This window comes from Pristiophorus japonicus, chromosome 16 (assembly GCF_044704955.1).
Source record: "Pristiophorus japonicus isolate sPriJap1 chromosome 16, sPriJap1.hap1, whole genome shotgun sequence".
Classification (NCBI taxonomy): Eukaryota; Metazoa; Chordata; class Chondrichthyes; family Pristiophoridae; genus Pristiophorus; species Pristiophorus japonicus.
In genome coordinates this window covers 242,611-261,721 of record NC_091992.1, presented here as the reverse complement: position 1 = coordinate 261,721, position 19,111 = coordinate 242,611, and the positions used below count along the sequence as shown (strand labels likewise).

The 19,111-nt window shown below is 44.7% G+C and overlaps 1 protein-coding gene across 2 annotated transcripts in view; it reads left to right on the top strand.

Moving 5' to 3' along the window:
- LOC139226240 (integrin alpha-E-like) overlaps window positions 1–15,841 on the top strand; it is a 244,876-nt gene extending 229,035 nt beyond the window's left edge. For both annotated transcript variants that reach the window (XM_070856861.1, XM_070856862.1), the window contains one exon: window positions 14,100–15,841. In XM_070856861.1, coding sequence (XP_070712962.1) covers window positions 14,100–14,162 — 63 coding nt within the window. In that variant the 3' untranslated portion in view covers window positions 14,163–15,841. The remainder of the gene's footprint in view (window positions 1–14,099) is intronic.
- Window positions 15,842–19,111: the final 3,270 nt, after the last annotated feature.

Genomic DNA, 19,111 nt, shown 5'->3' with positions numbered 1-19,111 from the left:
TACTGTACACAGGGAATGGACAGATTAGATAGAACTACTGTACACAGGGAATGGACAGATCAGATAGAACTACTGTACACGGGAATGGAGAGATCAGATAGAACTACTGTACACGGGAAATGGAGAGATCAAATAGAACAACTGGACACAGGGAATGGACAGATCAGATAGAACTACTGTACACAGGAATGGAGAGATCAGATAGAACTACTGGACACAGGGAATGGACAGATCAGATAGAACTACTGTACACAGGGAATGGGCAGATCAGATAGAACTACAGTACACGGGAATGGAGAGATCAGATAGAACTACTGTACACGGAATGGGGACATCAGGTAGAACTACTGTACACAGGAAATGGAGATATCAGATAGAACTACTGTACACAGGGGAACGGACAGATCAGATAGAACTACTGTACACAGGGAATGGAGAGATCAGATAGAACTACTGTACACAGGGAATGGACAGATTAGATAGAACTACTGTACACAGGGAATGCGGAGATCAGATAGAACTACTGTACACAGGGAATGGACAGATCAGATAGAACTACTGTACACGGGAAATGGAGAGATCAAATAGAACTACTGGACACAGGGAATGGACAGATCAGATAGAACTACTGTACACAGGAATGGAGAGATCAGATAGAACTACTGGACACAGGGAATGGACAGATCAGATAGAACTACTGTACACAGGGAATGGGCAGATCAGATAGAACTACAGTACACGGGAATGGAGAGATCAGATAGAACTACTGTACACAGGGAATGCGGAGATCAGATAGAACTACAGTACACGGAATGGAGAGATCAGATAGAACTACTGTACACAGGGAATGGGGAGATCAGATAGAACTACTGTACACAGGGGAACGGACAGATCAGATAGAACTACTGTACACAGGGAATGGAGAGATCAGATAGAACTACTGTACACAGGGAATGGACAGATCAGATAGAACTACTGTACCAGGGAATGGACAGATCAGAAAGAACTACTGTACACAGGGAATGGACAGATCAGATAGAACTACTGGACACAGGAAATAGACAGATCAGATAGAACTACTGTACACGGGAATGGAGAGATCAGATAGAACTACTGTACACGGAATGGGGAGATCAGGTAGAACTACTGTACACAGGAAATGGAGATATCAGATAGAACTACTGTACACAGGGGAACGGACAGATCAGATAGAACTACTGTACACGGGGAATGGAGAGATCAGATAGAACTACTGTACACAGGAATGGACAGATCGGATAGAACTACTGTACGCGGGAATGGGGAGATCAGATAGAACTACTGTACATAGGGAATGGAGAGATCAGATAGAACTACTGTACACAGGGAATGCAGAGATCATATAGAACTACTGTACACAGGGAATGGACAGATCAAATAGAACTACTGTACACGGGAATGGAGAGATCAGATAGAACTACTGTACACGGAATGGGGAGATCAGGTAGAACTACTGTACACAGGAAATGGAGATATCAGATAGAACTACTGTACACAGGGGAACGGACAGATCAGATAGAGCTACTGTACACGGGAAATGGAGAGATCAAATAGAACTACTGGACACAGGGAATGGACAGATCAGATAGAACTACTGTACACAGGAATGGAGAGATCAGATAGAACTACTGGACACAGGGAATGGACAGATCAGATAGAACTACTGTACACAGGGAATGGGCAGATCAGATAGAACTACAGTACAAGGGAATGGAGAGATCAGATAGAACTACTGTACACAGGGAATGCGGAGATCAGATAGAACTACTGTACACAGGGAATGGAGAGATCAGATAGAACTACTGTACACGGAATGGGGAGATCAGATAGAACTACTGTACACAAGGGAACGGACAGATCAGATAGAACTACTGTACACGGGAATGGACAGATTGGATAGAACTACTGTACACATGGAATGCGGAGATCAGATAGAACTACTGTACACAGGGAATGGACAGATCAGATAGAACTACTGTACACGGAATGGGGAGATCAGGTAGAACTACTGTACACAGGAAATGGAGATATCAGATAGAACTACTGTACACAGGGGAACGGACAGATCAGATAGAACTACTGTACACGGGAAATGGAGAGATCAGATAGAACTACTGTACGCAGGAATGGGGAGATCAGATAGAACTACTGTACACAGGAATGGAGAGATCAGATCGAACTACTGGACACAGGGAATGGACAGATCAGATAGAACTACTGTACACAGGGAATGGGCAGATCAGATAGAACTACAGTACACGGGAATGGAGAGATCAGATAGAACTACTGTACACAGGGAATGCGGAGATCAGATAGAACTACTGTACACAGGGAATGGAGAGATCAGATAGAACTACTGTACACAGGGAATGGGGAGATCAGATAGAACTACTGTACACAGGGGAACGGACAGATCAGATAGAACTACTGTACACGGGGGAATGGACAGATTGGATAGAACTACTGTACACAGGGAATGCGGAGATCAGATAGAACTACTGTACACAGGGAATGGACAGATCAGATAGAACTACTGTACACGGGAATGGAGAGATCAGATAGAACTACTGTACACGGAATGGGGAGATCAGGTAGAACTACTGTACACAGGAAATGGAGATATCAGATAGAACTACTGTACACAGGGGAACGGACAGATCAGATAGAACTACTGTACACGGGAAATGGAGAGATCAGATAGAACTACTGTACACAGGGAATGGACAGATCAGATAGAACTACTGTACGCGGGAATGGGGAGATCAGATAGAACTACTGTACACAGGAATGGAGAGATCAGATAGAACTACTGGACACGGAATGGACAGATCAGATAGAACTACTGTACACAGGGAATGGGCAGATCAGATAGAACTACAGTACACGGGAATGGAGAGATCAGATAGAACTACTGTACACGGAATGCGGAGATCAGATAGAACTACTGTACACAGGGAATGGAGAGATCAGATAGAACTACTGTACACAGGGAATGGGGAGATCAGATAGAACTACTGTACACAGGGGAACGGACAGATCAGATAGAACTACTGTACACGGGAATGGACAGATTGGATAGAACTACTGTACACAGGGAATGGAGAGACCAGATAGAACTACTGTACACAGGGAATGGACAGATCAGATAGAACTACTGTACACAGGGAATGGACAGATCAGATAGAACTACTGTACACAAGGAATGGACAGATCAGAGAGAACTACTGTACACAGGGAATGGGTAGATCAGATACAATTACGTATACAGGGAATGGGGAGATCATGGAGAGATCAGATAGAACTACTGTACACAGGGAATGGAGAGATCAGATAGAACTACTGTACACGGAATGGAGAGATCAGATAGAACTACTGTACACAGGGAATGGATAGATCGGATAGAACTACTGTACACAGGGGAATGGACAGATTGGATAGAACTACTGTACACAGGGAATGGAGAGACCAGATAGAACTACTGTACACAAGGAATGGACAGATCAGATAGAACTACTGTACACAGGGAATGGGGAGATCAGATACAATTACGTACACAGGGAATGGGGAGATCATGGAGAGATCAGATAGAACTACTGTACACAGGGAATGGGGAGATCAGATAGAACTACTGTACACAGGGAATGGGGAGATCAGATAGAACTACTATACACGGGGAATGGACGGATCAGATAGAACTACTGTACACGGGAATGGACAGATCAGATAGAACTATTGTACACAGGGAATGGTGAGATCAGATAGAACTACTGTACAAGGGGAATGGACAGATCAGATAGAACTACTGTAGACAGGGAATGGGGAGATCAGATAGAACTATTGTACACGGAATGGACAGATCAGATAGAACTATACACAGGGAATGGGGAGATCAGTTGGACTACTGTACACAGGGAATGGGGAGATCAGATAGAACTACTGTACACAGGGAATGGACAGATCAAATAGAACTACTGTACACAGGGAATGGGGAGATCAGATAGAACTATTGTACACAGGGAATGGACAGATCAGATAGAACTACTGTACACAGGGAATGGGGAGATCAGATAGAACTACTGTACACAGGGAATGGACAGATCAGATAGAACTACTGTACACAGGGAATGGACAGATCAGATAGAACTACTGTACACAGGGGAATGGGGAGATTAGATAGAACTACTGTACACAGGGAATGGACAGATCAGATAGAACTACTGTACACAGGGGAATGGGGAGATTAGATAGAACTACTGTACACAGGGAATGGGAAGATCAGATAGAACTACTGTACACAGGGAATGGGGAGATCAGATAGAACTATTGTACACGGAATGGACAGATCAGATAGAACTACTGTACACGGAATGGGGAGATCAGTTGGACTACTGTACACAGGGGAATGGGGAGATTAGATAGAACTACTGTACACATGGAATGGGGAGATCAGATAGAACTACTGTACACAGGGGAATGGGGAGATCAGATAGAACTACTGTACACAGGGAATGGGGAGATCAGATAGAACTACTGTACACAGGGGAATGGGGAGATCAGATAGAACTACTGTACACAGGGAATGGGGAGATCAGATAGAACTACTGTACACAGGGAATGGACAGATCAGATAGAACTACTGTACAAAGGGAATGGACAGGTCAGATAGAACTACTGTACACTGGAGCATGGGGAATGTGTTGGACATGATTGGAGAGTTGAGAGTTACTAATTAACTGAATTATAGTGACCATAACTGGTCGATGGACCGTCTGGTTGCCGGGAAATCCACAGCGAGGGGACGGGTTCTGTTCCGCTCCAGATGTTTTTTTATCAACTGCCAAACAAGAGAGTGCGTGGCTAGAACAGACATCAACCACGAGTGAATAAAGTGTAACTATCGTAAAACGTTGTGTTTGGAAACTAAGGAGCTACAGATGATCCAATCGAGAATAGAAAATGATAAGCTTTCATGGTGGGAGTTGTTCCATGCGCGGTCAGCCACTGGAGTTTTGAATATTGCCTTGAACCCTATCGCTTGCATTGTGGCCATGGCCTTACAGATCCGTTATTGATCACCATATTAACCCTTTGCTGCTGGGTGAAGACAAAAATAATGGGCATTGAACCCACTGTCATTTGAAGCGCAGCTTTAACCCACACTGTATACGCAGTCCACATCACTGTACGAGAATCCTACAGTCTACATCACAATACAAGAAGGCAAAGAAAGTGGTGGATATATTGGATATAGGTGTCCAGGTACATAAGTCATTATACTGTCAGATACAGAAAATAATCAAAAAGGCTAATGGAATGCTAGCCTTTATATGTAGAGGACTAGAATACAAGGGGTAGAAGCTATGCTCCAGTACCAAGCCCTGGAGCACTGTGAGCAGTTCTGGGCACCACATCTTAGGGAGGATATATTGATCTCTGAGAGAGTGCTGTGTAACTTTCCCAGAATGAAACGCAGACTCCAGGAGTTAAATTATCAGGATTTTACAAACTAGGGTTGTATTCCCTGGAATTTAAAAGATTAAAGGGTGATTTGATTGAAGTTTTCAGGATATTAAGGGGAACAGATAAGGTAGATAGAGAGAAACTATTTCTGCTGGTTGGGGAGTCTGGGAGTCAGGGCAGAGTCTAAACATTAGAGCCAGGCCTTTCAGGAGTGAAATTAAAAAACACTTCTACACACAGGGCGGGAGAGGTTTGGAACTCTCTTTCACAAATGACAGTTGATGCTGAATCAATTGTTAATTTTAAAGCAGAGATTGATGGATTTTTGATAACCAATGGTATTAAGGGATATGGGCCAAAGGCAGGTATATGGAGTTCGGTCGCAGATCAACCATGATCTCATTGAATGGCGGAACAGGCTTGAGGGACTAAGTGGCCTCCTCCTGTTCCGTTGAGAGTTACTAATTAAACTGAATTATAGTGACCATAACTGGTCGATGGACCATCTGGTTGCCGGGAAATACACAGCGAGGGGACAGGTTCTGTTCCGCTCCAGATGTCTTTTTATCAGCTGCAAAACAAAAGAGTGTGTGGTTAGAACGGACATCAACCGCAAGTGATTAATGTATAACTATCGTAAAAGATTGTGGGCCCGAAATTCCGTCCCGCTGGAAAGCTGGTTCTCCCCCTACCTTTTTGTGGCCATTAGTGTCAAAATGTTTTCGTGGCTGGGCCCACCCCATATTCAGCTCCAAAAGTGAACAAGTGGGTTCCAGCGCGAATGAACCCTTCCAAAGTGGATTTTTCAGTGGTGTGGTTGCTTTAATTTGAGCGTTATCACCACTGAGAAATTCAGCATGCAGGTAAGGGTTTGTAATGAGCCAGTTGCACCCGGGCCTTTTTAAAGGCCCGGGTTTACAGCAAGGCCCTGAGGGGGGGAAGGAGGTTGGAAGGATGGCTGGTGTAAGAGGTGCAAGGAGAGCCAACAGGTTAACTGATAGGGAGCTGGAAACACTGATGGACGGTGTGGAGGACAGAAGAAGAATTCCTGATGTGGGTAGACCTGGCAGACCGCCAGTACATAATGCATGGAGGGAGATTGCAGGGGGAGGTGTCAGGTACCTCCATATATGTGAGGATGCACCCTCCCAGGAGGGTACTGGCCAGTCTGCACCCGGCCCTTCCAGAATGGTGATGGGTCGACGCCTCCTCGCTCTGGGGCAACGGGGATCCCCCTCCCCCTCCTCCTGCTCCCCCTCCCCCTCCTCCTCCTCCCCCTCCTCCTCCTCCCCCTCCTCCTCCTCCTCCTCCTCCTCCTCCTCCTCCTCCTCCTCCTCCTCCTCCTCCTCCTGCCCCTCCTACTCCTCCTCCCCCTGCCCCTCCTCCTGCCCCTCCCCCTCCGCCTCCTCCTTCCCCCGCGCCCCCTCCTCCTCCCCGCCCCCCCTCCTCCTGCCCCTCCTCCTCCTGCCCCCCCTCCTCCTGCCCCTCCTCCTGCTCCTGCTCCTCCTGCGCTTCCCCCTCCGCCTCCTCCTCCCCCGCGCCTCCTCCTCCCCCGCGCCTCCTCCTCCCCCTCCTCCTCCTCCCCCTCCTCCTCCTCCTCCTCCTCCTTCCCCCGCCCCTCCTCCTCCTCCTCCTCCTTCCCCCGCCCCTCCTCCTCCTCCTCCTCCTTCCCCCGCCCCTCCTCCTCCCCCCGCGCCCCTCCTCCTCCTCCTCCCCCCGCCCCTCCTCCTCCTCCTCCCCCCACGCCTCCTCCTCCTCCCTGTAAAGTCCTGACCCTGCAGTACAGACTCACACGAGGCACATGCTGAAGTCAAGGACTATAGAGTAGTGATAATGGGAAACTTTAACTACCTCAATATTGAATGGGGCAGTGATTGTGTTCAGGGCAGAGAAGGGGAGGAATTTCTAAAATGTGTTCAGGAGACTTTTCTTGATCAGTATGTTTCCTGCCCAACAAGGAAGGAGGCATTTGCTGGTTCTAGTCCTGGGGAATGAAGTGGGTCAAGTGGAGAATGTCACAGTGTGGGGAGCATCTTGGGAATAGTGATCATAGTATCGTACAGTTTAGATTAGTTATAGAGAAGGACGAGGAGCAATCTAGAATAAAAATACTTAACTGGAGGAGTGCTCATTTCAGAGAATTGAGGAGGAATCTGGTCTGTGTAAATTGGAGTCAAAGACTGTTAGGCAGAAATGCAATGGAACAGTGGGCGGCCTTTAAAGAGGAGATGTTTCAGGTACAGTCAAGGGGAGAAAGGGAGGGCAACCAAAGCCAGAGCTCCCTGGATGATGAAGAAGTTAGAGAGTAGGATGAAGCAGAAACAATGGGCCTATGACAGATGTCAACCTGATAATACAATGGAGAATCAGGCTGAATATGAAAAGTGCAGAGGATATGTGAAAACAGCAATAAGAGCAGCAGACACAGTAAAATAGATTGGCAGCTAACATAAAATGGAACCCAAAGCTCTTCTCTTGGCACAATAACAGTAAAAAGGTTGTCAGAGGAGCGGTGGGGCCGATTAGGGACCAAATGGAAAACTACTGATGGAGGCAGAAGGCATGGCTGAGGTAGTAAATGTCTACTTTGCATCAACGTTTACCAAGGAATAGGACTGGATACTGGCTGAGGTAAAAACTGATAAAGAGGAGGTACTAGAAAGGCTAGCCGTACTTAAAGTAGATTAGTCACCCACTCCGGATGGGATGTATCCAAGATTGTTGAGAGAAGCAAGGATAGAGATTGTGGAAATGCTGGCCACAATCTTCCAATCTTCATTAGATACAGGGGTGGTGCCAGAGAGCTGGATGTTACGCCTTGTTCAAAAAGGTGGAGAGGGATAAACCCGGCAATTACAGGCCTGTCAGTTTAACGTCGGTGGTGGAGAAACTTTTAAAAACAATAATCCGGGAGAAAATTAACAGCCACTTGGGTAAACATGGACTAATTAAAGGAGAGGCAGCACAGGTTTGTTCCGGGTAAATCGTGTTTGACTAACCTGATTGAGTTTTTGATGAAGTAACAGAGAGAGTGGATGAGGACAATGCAGTTGATGTATATATGGACTTTCAAAAGGCATTTAATAAAGTCCCACATATGCGGCTTGTTAGCAAAATTGAAACCCATGGGATAAAAGGGGCAGCAGCATGGATACTACATTAGCTAAGGCATAGGAAACAGAGTTAATCAGACTGAGAAAGATATACAGTGATGTTCCCCCCAGAGTCATTACTAGGACTACCGCTGTTTTTGATATACATTAATGATATGGAATTGTGGGTACAGGGCACAATTTTGAAATTTGCAGATGACACAAAATTTTGAAATATAGTAAACAGTGTGGAAGAAAATAATAGACTTCGAGTGGACATAGACAGGCTGGTGAAATGGGCACACACATGGCAGATGAAATTAAACGCAGAAAACTGTGAAGAGATCCATTTTGGTAGGAAGAATGAGGAGAGACAATAGAAGCTAAATGGTACAATTTTAAAGGTGCAAGAACAGAGAGACTGAGGAATGAATGTGCACAAATCTGAAAGTGGCAGGACAGATTAACAAAGCAGTTTATAAAGCATAATGGATCCTGGACTCAATAAATAGAGGCAGAGAATACAAAAGCCAGGAAGTTATGGTAAACCTATATAAAATACTAGTTTAGCCCTAGCTGGAGTATTGTGTCCAATTCTGGCCACCACACTTTAGGCAGGATGTGAAGGCTGTGGAGAGGGTACAGAAGAGATTTCCTAGAATGGTTCCATTAATGATTACAGTTACGTGTATAGATTGGAGAAGTCTAAGAGGAGATTAGAGAGAGGTGATTAAAATCAGGAAGGGTTCAGATCAAGTAAATAAAGAGAGACAGTTTCCAATGGCTGAAGGGTCAAAGTGTAATAAAAAGGCAAGCCTGAAAGCTCTGTGCCTCAATGCGAGAACCCAGGAGAGGGCTCTGAGCTAGTTAGAGTGGGTGAGAGCTCAGATGAACAGGACCCCAAGAAAGAATGCAAAAGGCAGGAGGCAACAGAGCAGAGTAGCACTGGGGTAAGTGTAAACCACAAGGTGATAGGAAGGGACAATATGTATGAATATAAGGGGGCTGCAGGAGGGGTCAAGACTAAAAATCATGGTTTAAAAACTAGTATTAAAACACTCTACCTAAATGCACGCAGCATTTGAAATAAAGTAAATGAGTTGACGGCACAAATCATTACAAATGGATATGATTTGGTGGCCATTACAGAAACGTGGTTGCAGGGTGGCCAAGACTGGGAATTAAACATACAGTGGTATCTGACAATTCGGAAAGATAGACAAGAAGGGAAAGGAGGTGGGGTAGCTCTGTTAATAAAGGATGATATCAGGGCAGTTGTGAGAGATGATATTGGCTCTAATGAACAAAATGTTGAATCATTGTGGGTGGAGATTAGAGATAGTAAGGGGAAAAATTCACTGGTGGGCGTAGTTTACAGGCCCCCAAATAATAACTTCACGGTGGGGCGGACAATAATCAAGGGAATAATGGAGGCATGTGAAAAAGGAACGGCAGTAATCATGGGGGATTTTAACCTACATATCGATTGGTCAACTCAAATCGCACAGGGTAGCCTGGAGGAGGAATTCATAGAATGCATACGGGATTGTTTCTTAGAACAGTATGTTACAGAACCTACAAGGGAGCAAGCTATCTTAGATCTGGTCCTGTGTAATGAGTCAGGAATAATAAACGATCTCCTAGTAAAAGAGCCTCTCTGAATGAGTGATCACAGTATGGTTGAATTTGTAATACAGATTGAGAGTGAGGAAGTAGTGTCTCAAACGAGCGTACTATGCTTAAACAAAAGGGACTACATGGGATGAGGGCAGAGTTGGCTAAAGTAGACTGGGAACACAGACTAAACGGTGGCACAATTGAGGAACAGTGGAGGACTTTTAAGGAGCTCTTTCATAGTGCTCAACAAAAATATATTCCAGTGAAAAAGAAGGGCGGTAAGAGAAGGGATAACCAGCTATGGATAACCAAGGAAATAAAGGAGAGTATCAAATTAAAAACCAATGCGTATAAGGTGGCCAAGGTTAGTAGGAAACTAGAAGATTGGGAACATTTTAAATGACAGCAAAGAATGACTAAGAAAACAATAAAGAAAGGAAAGATAGATTATGAAAGTAAACTTGCGCAAAACATAAAAACAGATAGTAAAAGCTTTTACCGATATATAAAACGGAAGAGAGTGACTAAAGTAAATGTTGGTCCCTTAGAAGATGAGAAGGGGGATTTAATAATGGGAAATGTGGAAATGGCTGAGGCCTTAAACAATTATTTTGCTTCGGTCTTCCTAGTGGAAGACACAAAAACCATGCCAAAAATTGCTGGTCACGGGAATGTGGGAAGGGAGGACCTTGAGACAATCACTATCACTAGGGGGGTAGTGCTGGACAGGCTAATGGGACTCGAGGTAGACAAGTCCCCTGGTCCTGATTAAATGCATCCTAGGGTATTAAAAGAGATGGCAGAAGTTATAGCAGATGCATTCGTTATAATCTCATTCTCTGGACTCTGGGGAGGTTCCAGCGGATTGGAAAGCAGCAATGTAACGCCTCTGTTTTAAAAAGGGGGCAGACAAAAGGCAGGTAACTATAGGCCGGTTAGTTTAACATCTGTAGTGGGGAAAATGCTTGAAGCTATCATTAAGGAAGAAAAAGCGGGACATCTAGATAGGAATACTGCAATCAAGCAGACGCAACATGGATTCATGAAGGGGAAATCATGTTTAACTAATTTACTGGAATTCTTTGAGGCTATAACGAGCATGGTGGATAGAGGTGTACCGATGGATGTGGTGTATTTAGATTTCCAAAATGCATTCGATAAGGTGCCACACAAAAGGTTACTGCAGAAGATAAAGGTACGCGGAGTCAGAGGAAATGTATTAGCATGGATCGAGAATTGGCTGGCGAACAGAAAGCAGAGTGTCGGGATAAATGTGTCCTTTTCGGGTTGGAAATCGGTGGTTAGTGGTGTGCCACAGGGATCGGTGCTGGGACCACAACTGTTTACAATATACATTGATGACCTGGAAGAGGGGTCAGAGTGTAGTGTAACAAAATTTGCAGATGACACAAAGATTAGTGGGAAAGCGGGTTGTGTAGAGGACACAGAGAGGCTGCAAAGAGATTTGGATAGGTTAAGCGAATGGGCTAAGGTTTGGCAGATGGAATACAATGTCGGAAAATGTGAGGTCATCCACCTTGGGGAAAAAAAAACTGTAAAAGGGAATATTATTTGAATGGAGAGAAATTACAACATGCTGCGGTGCAGAGGGACCTGGGGGTCCTTGTGCATGAATCCCAAAAAGTTAGTTTGCAGGTGCAGCAGGTAATCAGGAAGGTGAATGGAATGTTGGCCTTCATTGCGAGAGGGATGGAGTACAAAAGCAGGGAGGTCCTGCTGCAACTGTACAGTGTATTGGTGAGGCCGTACCTGGAGTACTGTGTGCAGTTTTGATCACCTTACTTAAGGAAGGATATACTAGCTTTGGAGGGGGTACAGAGACGATTCACTAGGCTGATTCCGGAGATGAGGGGGTTACCTTATAAAGATAGATTGAGTAGACTGGGTCTTTACTCGTTGAAGTTCAGAAGGATGAGGGGTGATCTTATAGAAACATTTAAAATAATGAAAGAGATAGACAAGATCGAGGCAGAGAGGTTGTTTCCACTGGTCGGGGAGACTAGAACTAGGGGGCACAGCCTCAAAATACAGGGGAGCCAATTTAAAACCGAGTTGAGATGGAATTTCTTCTCCCAGAGGGTTGTGAATCTGTGGAATTCTCTGCCCAAGGAAGCAGTTGAGGCTAGCTCATTGAATGTATTCAAATAACAGACAGATTTTTAACCAATAAGGGAATTAAGGGTTATGGGGAGCGGGCGGGTAAGTGGAGCTGAGTCCACGGCCAGATCAGCCATGATCTTTTTGAATGGCGGAGCAGGCTCGAGGGGCTAGATGGCCTAATCCTGTGCCTAATTCTTATGTTCTAATGTTCTAAGGGTCAGTAACCAGAGGGCACAGATTTAAAATGATTAGCAAAAGAACCAGAGGCGACATCAGGAAAATCTTTTTTATGCAACGAGTGGTTAGGATTTGGAATGCAAATTACACTAGTAGCCTTCAAAAGGGAATTGGATTAATATTTATAGGCGAAAAAATTGCAAGGTTATGGGGAAGGATCATGGGAGTGGCACCAACTGCTCTGCTCTTCACAAGAGCCGACACAGCCACCAGCGACCAAATGGCCTCGTTCTGAGCTGTAATATTCTATGCTTTGGAATAAACACAGTATCCTTGATATAGTCTGGAGATGGCTAATCATAAGTTGGGAGGTAACTAAAGGATGTAGAGGGGTTGTAAGTCCAAAGGTCTGTCTATCCACGAAGTATAACATGTTACTTTTATAGAAAACAGTACTATATAAGAAATTGTTCCAGGGATAACGTTAGGTAGCTGGAAAGAGAGGGAAAGGAATCTGATGCTACCCTTGTACTGTATAGATTGTTCACCTATGCTGTATGAATAAAGTCTGTTCCGTGCACTCAACTGTTTCATGAACGTCTTATTTGAAGCGTGTTGCCAGAACCATAGAAGGAAGGGAAAGAGATAGAACTACTGCACATAGAGGGTGGGGAATCGACAGATCAGATAGAATTACTGTACATGGAAGCTGAGAATTTGGAATGGCCAGCCCAAGTTTAATGGGCAACTGTTGTGCAAAGCCAGCAAGTTCTGAAAAATAATGGGGAGGCTAAGGGTGACATGTCATCTGTGCAAGTGGCGGACTGGTATAAATCGACCAGCAAGTTCTGGAGATTTGCAACTCACGGCATATTTCGTAATCCCCTGAATTTGCTGGCCGATTTGTGCATTAATAACAGCATGCATTGTTAACACGCTGTTATTTTACCAGCAAGCTTTGGCCTATTGTAATGAGCAGACTGTTTTCCATGTGTACACGGCCTATTTAAAAACATGGCACTGGATCATTATTATTTGATTTTAATTTACCAAAATTTGCGGCAGTCCTGAAATAGGATTGTCCAGTTCAACATTGGACATGTGATCAGCCTTGATTCAGCATGACGTTCTTTTCCATTATTTATTTGTTAATATTCTTTCCCATCAAGTGTTGATTTGGGTTGAATTCATGACTCTTTTACCATAAGTCAAATTTTAAGGTTCCAAAGGAGCAGTAACATATAGTTCTGTATTGAGAAGTACCATTATGTGTACATGTCTCACACTATTTTGCGCAGAGTAGATTGTATGGATTGGCACTCCCAGCAGGCAAATTAAAATTCATGGTTTGAAAATCTCATTGGCCAAAGTTCTGATAGGTGCTCTCCATGGCTAATGATTCCATGCGAGGAGTGCAAACTCATACAATCTACCTCAAATGTAAACGCAGGGAGGTGATGTATAGCTGAATACTGCCCACCGATGGCATTTACCCAGTTCTGAACTCGCACTGCCTTCACCTCCAATAAGCTGTCTTTTAATCATGCTCATATAGTCTTAATTTCTTACATTAATTTTCTTTCCCCTTCACAGTGTGGCTTTTTCAAACGGAATTACAAGGACATGATTGAACTTGAAGAAGAAATTGAACAGTGAACCCAAAAAAATAACTTGCTGCAGATGATTCATTCACAGGAAGGATTTATTCAGTAGATTATCTGATCTATGCTATATTTGATTAAATGTTTTAGCAGCAGCATAACCCACATATGAACTGAATAAAAATGCTCCAGATGTGGTTACATTTATAAAACTATCTTTAGTTTTTCAGCCTTTCTGGGAATTTGTGAAAGGTGTGAATCACATGCTGGGTAAAATACAAAGAATGTTCTGTTCGCTCTAAATTCTTAACACATTTGGCTCTGAAATGCAGGAGGAAATGTAATTCCCTGTATTGACGAAATGCAGAGAATTAGATCTGCAGCATAACTCCAGCAGGTGAGTGCTCAATAGTTCAATGTTGGAGCAGTGTATATCAGCCCTGCTCCAATTGATCTACTTCAAACAACATTCTTGAAATGTTTTGCTTTAGTGTAAGTGTAATGTAAGTATTCAAGTTTATAGTCTTTATTTAAATTCACAATATGAAAGTATATTGTTAATTGTTAATGGAATCAGAGATAAAATGAGTTGTATAGCAAATAGAAGGCAAGTATATGTGACTCCAGTCAGGGCAACAGGTTTGATGAAAACACAGCACAGCTGAAATTGGATAAATTCAGAAATAATTCCAAAAAACCCATACTGTCAGAGCAGAGCATAATCGACAGGAACCTGTGAGTTTGTACATTAGACTTCTACCCTTGTTCTGTATTGTGATGATCCATGGCTGACAGTATTGGTATAAGGCTGGCTGCATAGCCAGTTCAGGCTGTAGTGCTGGTCTAGATATATGCGTGTAAGGTGCACCTGACACCATTAATGTGGTCATGTGATATACCAGTGTGAGAACAGCATAGAGGGACTGGAAATCATAAAATTAAACTCTGCAAGTATACTCCTCAATCAGGAACTGCTGTGCTTCTGAAATGTAACCAGGGGTTGGAGGGGGTGTTGTTCAATCAGTGCTGGCTGGAGATCGGGGTTTAGAGGGGTGTGGGTCGGCCATTAGCAGCAGCGAGAGGCCACGATTAGCAGAAGGTTTGCTTGAGGTGCTGGGGGTGGAGGAATATCTCCTGCTCCTCCTGGCCCACAGTAATGCTCCAAAATGCACTTGCTATTTGCTCCTGGGTTTTCTGAGCCTTGGGAAACCCAGCCGGCCAGCCAGCGTTAAATTTAAATCAGGCTGCCAACTGCACTGTAGGAGCTTGATTTAAATATAATGAGGTGACGTGCCTCTGTGCCACGGGTCACTCACCTCAACCCACCGCCGTAACAATGGCAGCAGGTGCAGATACGATGGCTGTGGACGTATATTTTAAACCGTGGGTGGGGTTAATAGTGACTGATTATATTGGAGTTTCAATCTTTTGTCATTATGATGGAACATTACGAACTTGGGAAAGGATCAAAAAATGGCTGTTGAAAACGCAACATGGGTGCGAAGCCTAGACTAGCTCTGGGGCCTCCATGTTCTGATTGGCAGTATTCCAGCACTGGTGGTAAGCCAATTAAAATAAAATACGTCAATCGAAAACTGCACACCACATGTTTGATATGCGCATAAAATGACTTCATTACTTTAGAAATGGCCGCCTACTCTTTTATTCAATAAAGCCTGAGTGCCTGTACCATTTTACCGGTAAATTTATGTCCAATTAAACTGTTAGATTTTCTGTTCCTTGTGTTGCGTCAGGAATATACTGATAGTTGAAATGTCTCTTGATGTAGAGAGAATCTATGTTGGCCGTACACCAAGGGTATGAAAGGGTTAAACTTACAAAATCAGATCCTGAGAGTTCAGTTCTCTGCTGTGATCCTAGTTCGGACCCAGAGAAAACCAGACCAGACCACAATAGCTTGTAAGTGACACTTAGTTATTTAGTCTCAACAACTGTATTAATTGAAGCTCAGTTACGCAACATTTACTTTGGGCCTGAAGTCTCGGTGCTGGACTTCCCGCGGGTGTTCGCACCGACCCTTTGGTGCTGCGCCCTCCGGCGATCCCGGTCAGAGGACCCACTCCCCACGCATCGGAGCGCGTTCACTTCGTGCAGATAGGCATGGAGAGGCCGGAGTCATGTGGCACCAGACAGCCAATCAAGGTAAAGTATTCTCATTCATAACAATGGGCACTCCGTAATTAGGAGCTCTCATTGTGAATGAGAAACCCTCCCTCCCCACCCCCCCCACACTAAAACACAAAAAAAAAAAATCTGATATTTAACATTAATTTAAATTAAAGTTAATAAATGTGTTAGAAAAGATATATATTTTTCGGATTTTTAAAAAAGTTTTGTAATTAGGGTTTAAAATAGACTTACCTTAGTGGGCATGGTTTTTGTAAATATATTACATTTTATTTTTATATGTTTTAAAACTCTTACGCGAGTAAAAGTAGGCTATGCGCCTGCTTTTACCAGGCGCAAGAGTTTTAAGGCCATTCGCCAGGCAAGAGATGGGCAAATAGCGCAATCTTGTCCGTGCGAATGTCCTTGCAGCCGAGATGCATTGGATCTGTCAAGCCAGAACTTGACCGATCGGAAAAGCAGGTTTTCAGCGCGTGCACATCAAAACCGGCTTTTGCGGGGCCTTGCTGAGTCCATACACACTCCGTCATCATCATAGGCAGTCCCTCGAAATCGAGGATAACGTGCTTCCACTCTAAAAGTGAGTTCTCAGGTGACTGAACAGTCCAATACGGTAATTACAGTCTCTGTCACCGGTGGGACAGACAGTGGTTGAAGGAAAGGGTGGGTGGGGAGTCCGGTTTGCCGCACACTCTTTTCACTGTCTGCGCTTGTTTTCTGCATGCTCTCGGCGCCCTCCTGGATGCTCTTCCTCCACTTAGTGCGGTCTTTGGCCAGGGACTCCCAGGTGTAGGTAATGATTGTAATGAATGTAATGACTCAAAAGACTTGTTACTATAAACTGCCTCAGGTGTAAACCTGATCCAACTTTATTCGCGCCCAAAGTAACCCGTGTGACATAGTATCCGCGCTTATATACCAGTGACTGCGCGCGTGTACAGCCTGATGACCTCTGACAGTGGCACCCCCGGTGACTGGTGACCCTAAGCATTAAAAAAAACAACATCCCCTTTCAAGATCTTAATATCAGTCTTTTTACAAATTAAGACGGCCTGGGACTTTCCGCTCACGAGTTGATCGTCTCAGTTCAACTTGAGTTCTAGGCGAGTGTTCTGAGTCAGTTGTAACCGATCTGATGGGAGCGGTAATGACCACATCAGGGACTGGAGGTCCAGTTTCAATAATGACAGCAAGCTCCTCTGATGAATGAACATTGGTTGGTTGGTCACTGACTGCATCTTCCTCAAGCGGTTCCAGTTCATCCGTGTGCCGCAGTTTTATCTGATCAACATGTTTCCTGCATGTTTACCCATTCTTGAGCACGACAATAAACACTCTGTTACCCTCCTTGGCTGTAACAGTACCGACGATCCACTTTGGACCTTGATCATAGTTCAGTACCTGAACCGGATCGTTGACATATGTCACGTGACACAGCAGCACGATCATGATACCCTTGCTGACTTTGATGTCTGTTTTCAACACGATTACTCAAATCGGGATGAATAAGAGAGAGCTTGGTCGAGATTTCTCTTCATCAATAGTTCAGCAGGGGAGACCCCAGTAAGTGTATGAGGTCTGGTCCTGTAACTGAGCAGCATACAAGACAAGCGAGTCTGCAGTGAGCACTGAGTTACACGTTTCATACTCTGCTTGATTGTTTGTACAGCAAGCTCTGTTTGACCATTAGAAGCAGGTTTGAATGGGGCTGACCTCACATGTTTAATACCATTGAGTTTCATGAACTCTTGAAACTCCAGACTTGTGAAGCAAGATCCGTTGTAGCTCACAACACTGTCAGGCAAACCAGGAGTAGCAAACATGACATGAAGGCTCTCAATGGAAGCTGTAGACATACTGGATGGCATAATAATATACTCTATCTGTAGTGTATGTAGGCACCTTTAGTACTGACTCCATGAGGCAGGGTATGATACTTAAACTGTGTAGACCTGTAGTCCTTTATTTGCAGCTCCTCGAGTGAGGACAACAAGCTGTGAGTTCCTTTTTATACTGGGTTACCTGCAGTGTGCACTTAGGTCTCCAGCAGCAGCACCCTCTGGTGTACAGGTAAGGTGTGTACAGTGTAAGGGTACATTCAGTGTTGCATAACAGTTTTACAGACATCACACAGTTAACAGGCATGCATACACAACACTCCCCTCTAAGCATTTTTCATATCCCTATTGTCATGCCCAGCTGATCAGTGGTGGGCTATGGGGGGTTGTGGTGAGGGTTGTGTGGTTACCAGGTGTGACCCCTGTGCTTGAGGCTGGCCTTGTACGTTTCCCCTCCCTCACACACAAACCATGTGGGTGTCACTGTTGTGGGATCCCTCAGGGGGGTAGCCACGGCAGCAGTGGATGTGGTGTGTATACACTGATGTGGGTAGTTGTGAGGTGGTGGGCAGGGCCACAGGACTGGGTGGGCTCCTTGTCCACCAATTGGGATGAGGGTCAGGTCATCCCAGGGTTTACCAGGGAAGCTGGAGGGTATTGGCCTCATGCTCCTGGTGTTGACCCTGGTGGCCAGGGGCTGTAGGGTTGGTCTAGTGCAGGTTGCCATTGGTGGTGGCTGGGCTGCCCATTGACCACTGTCCCTGTAGTGGGTCTGCTCCCACTGGGTGTGTGTGTGTCCTACAAGGGGCATCACATTTGGTCCAAAGGTCCAAGCTACATGGTCAGGTAGCCTGCTGGACCTGGGATTCTCCCACAGGGGGATTCCATTGGCATCAGCATGGTCCCTGTAGGACCCAATGTCCTTTGGCAGTGTCCTACTGGTATACACGACACCTTGGCTCTGATCACACATAGTCGAGCCTGCATTGTACATTCTGTCATTTGCATCACTTTTGGG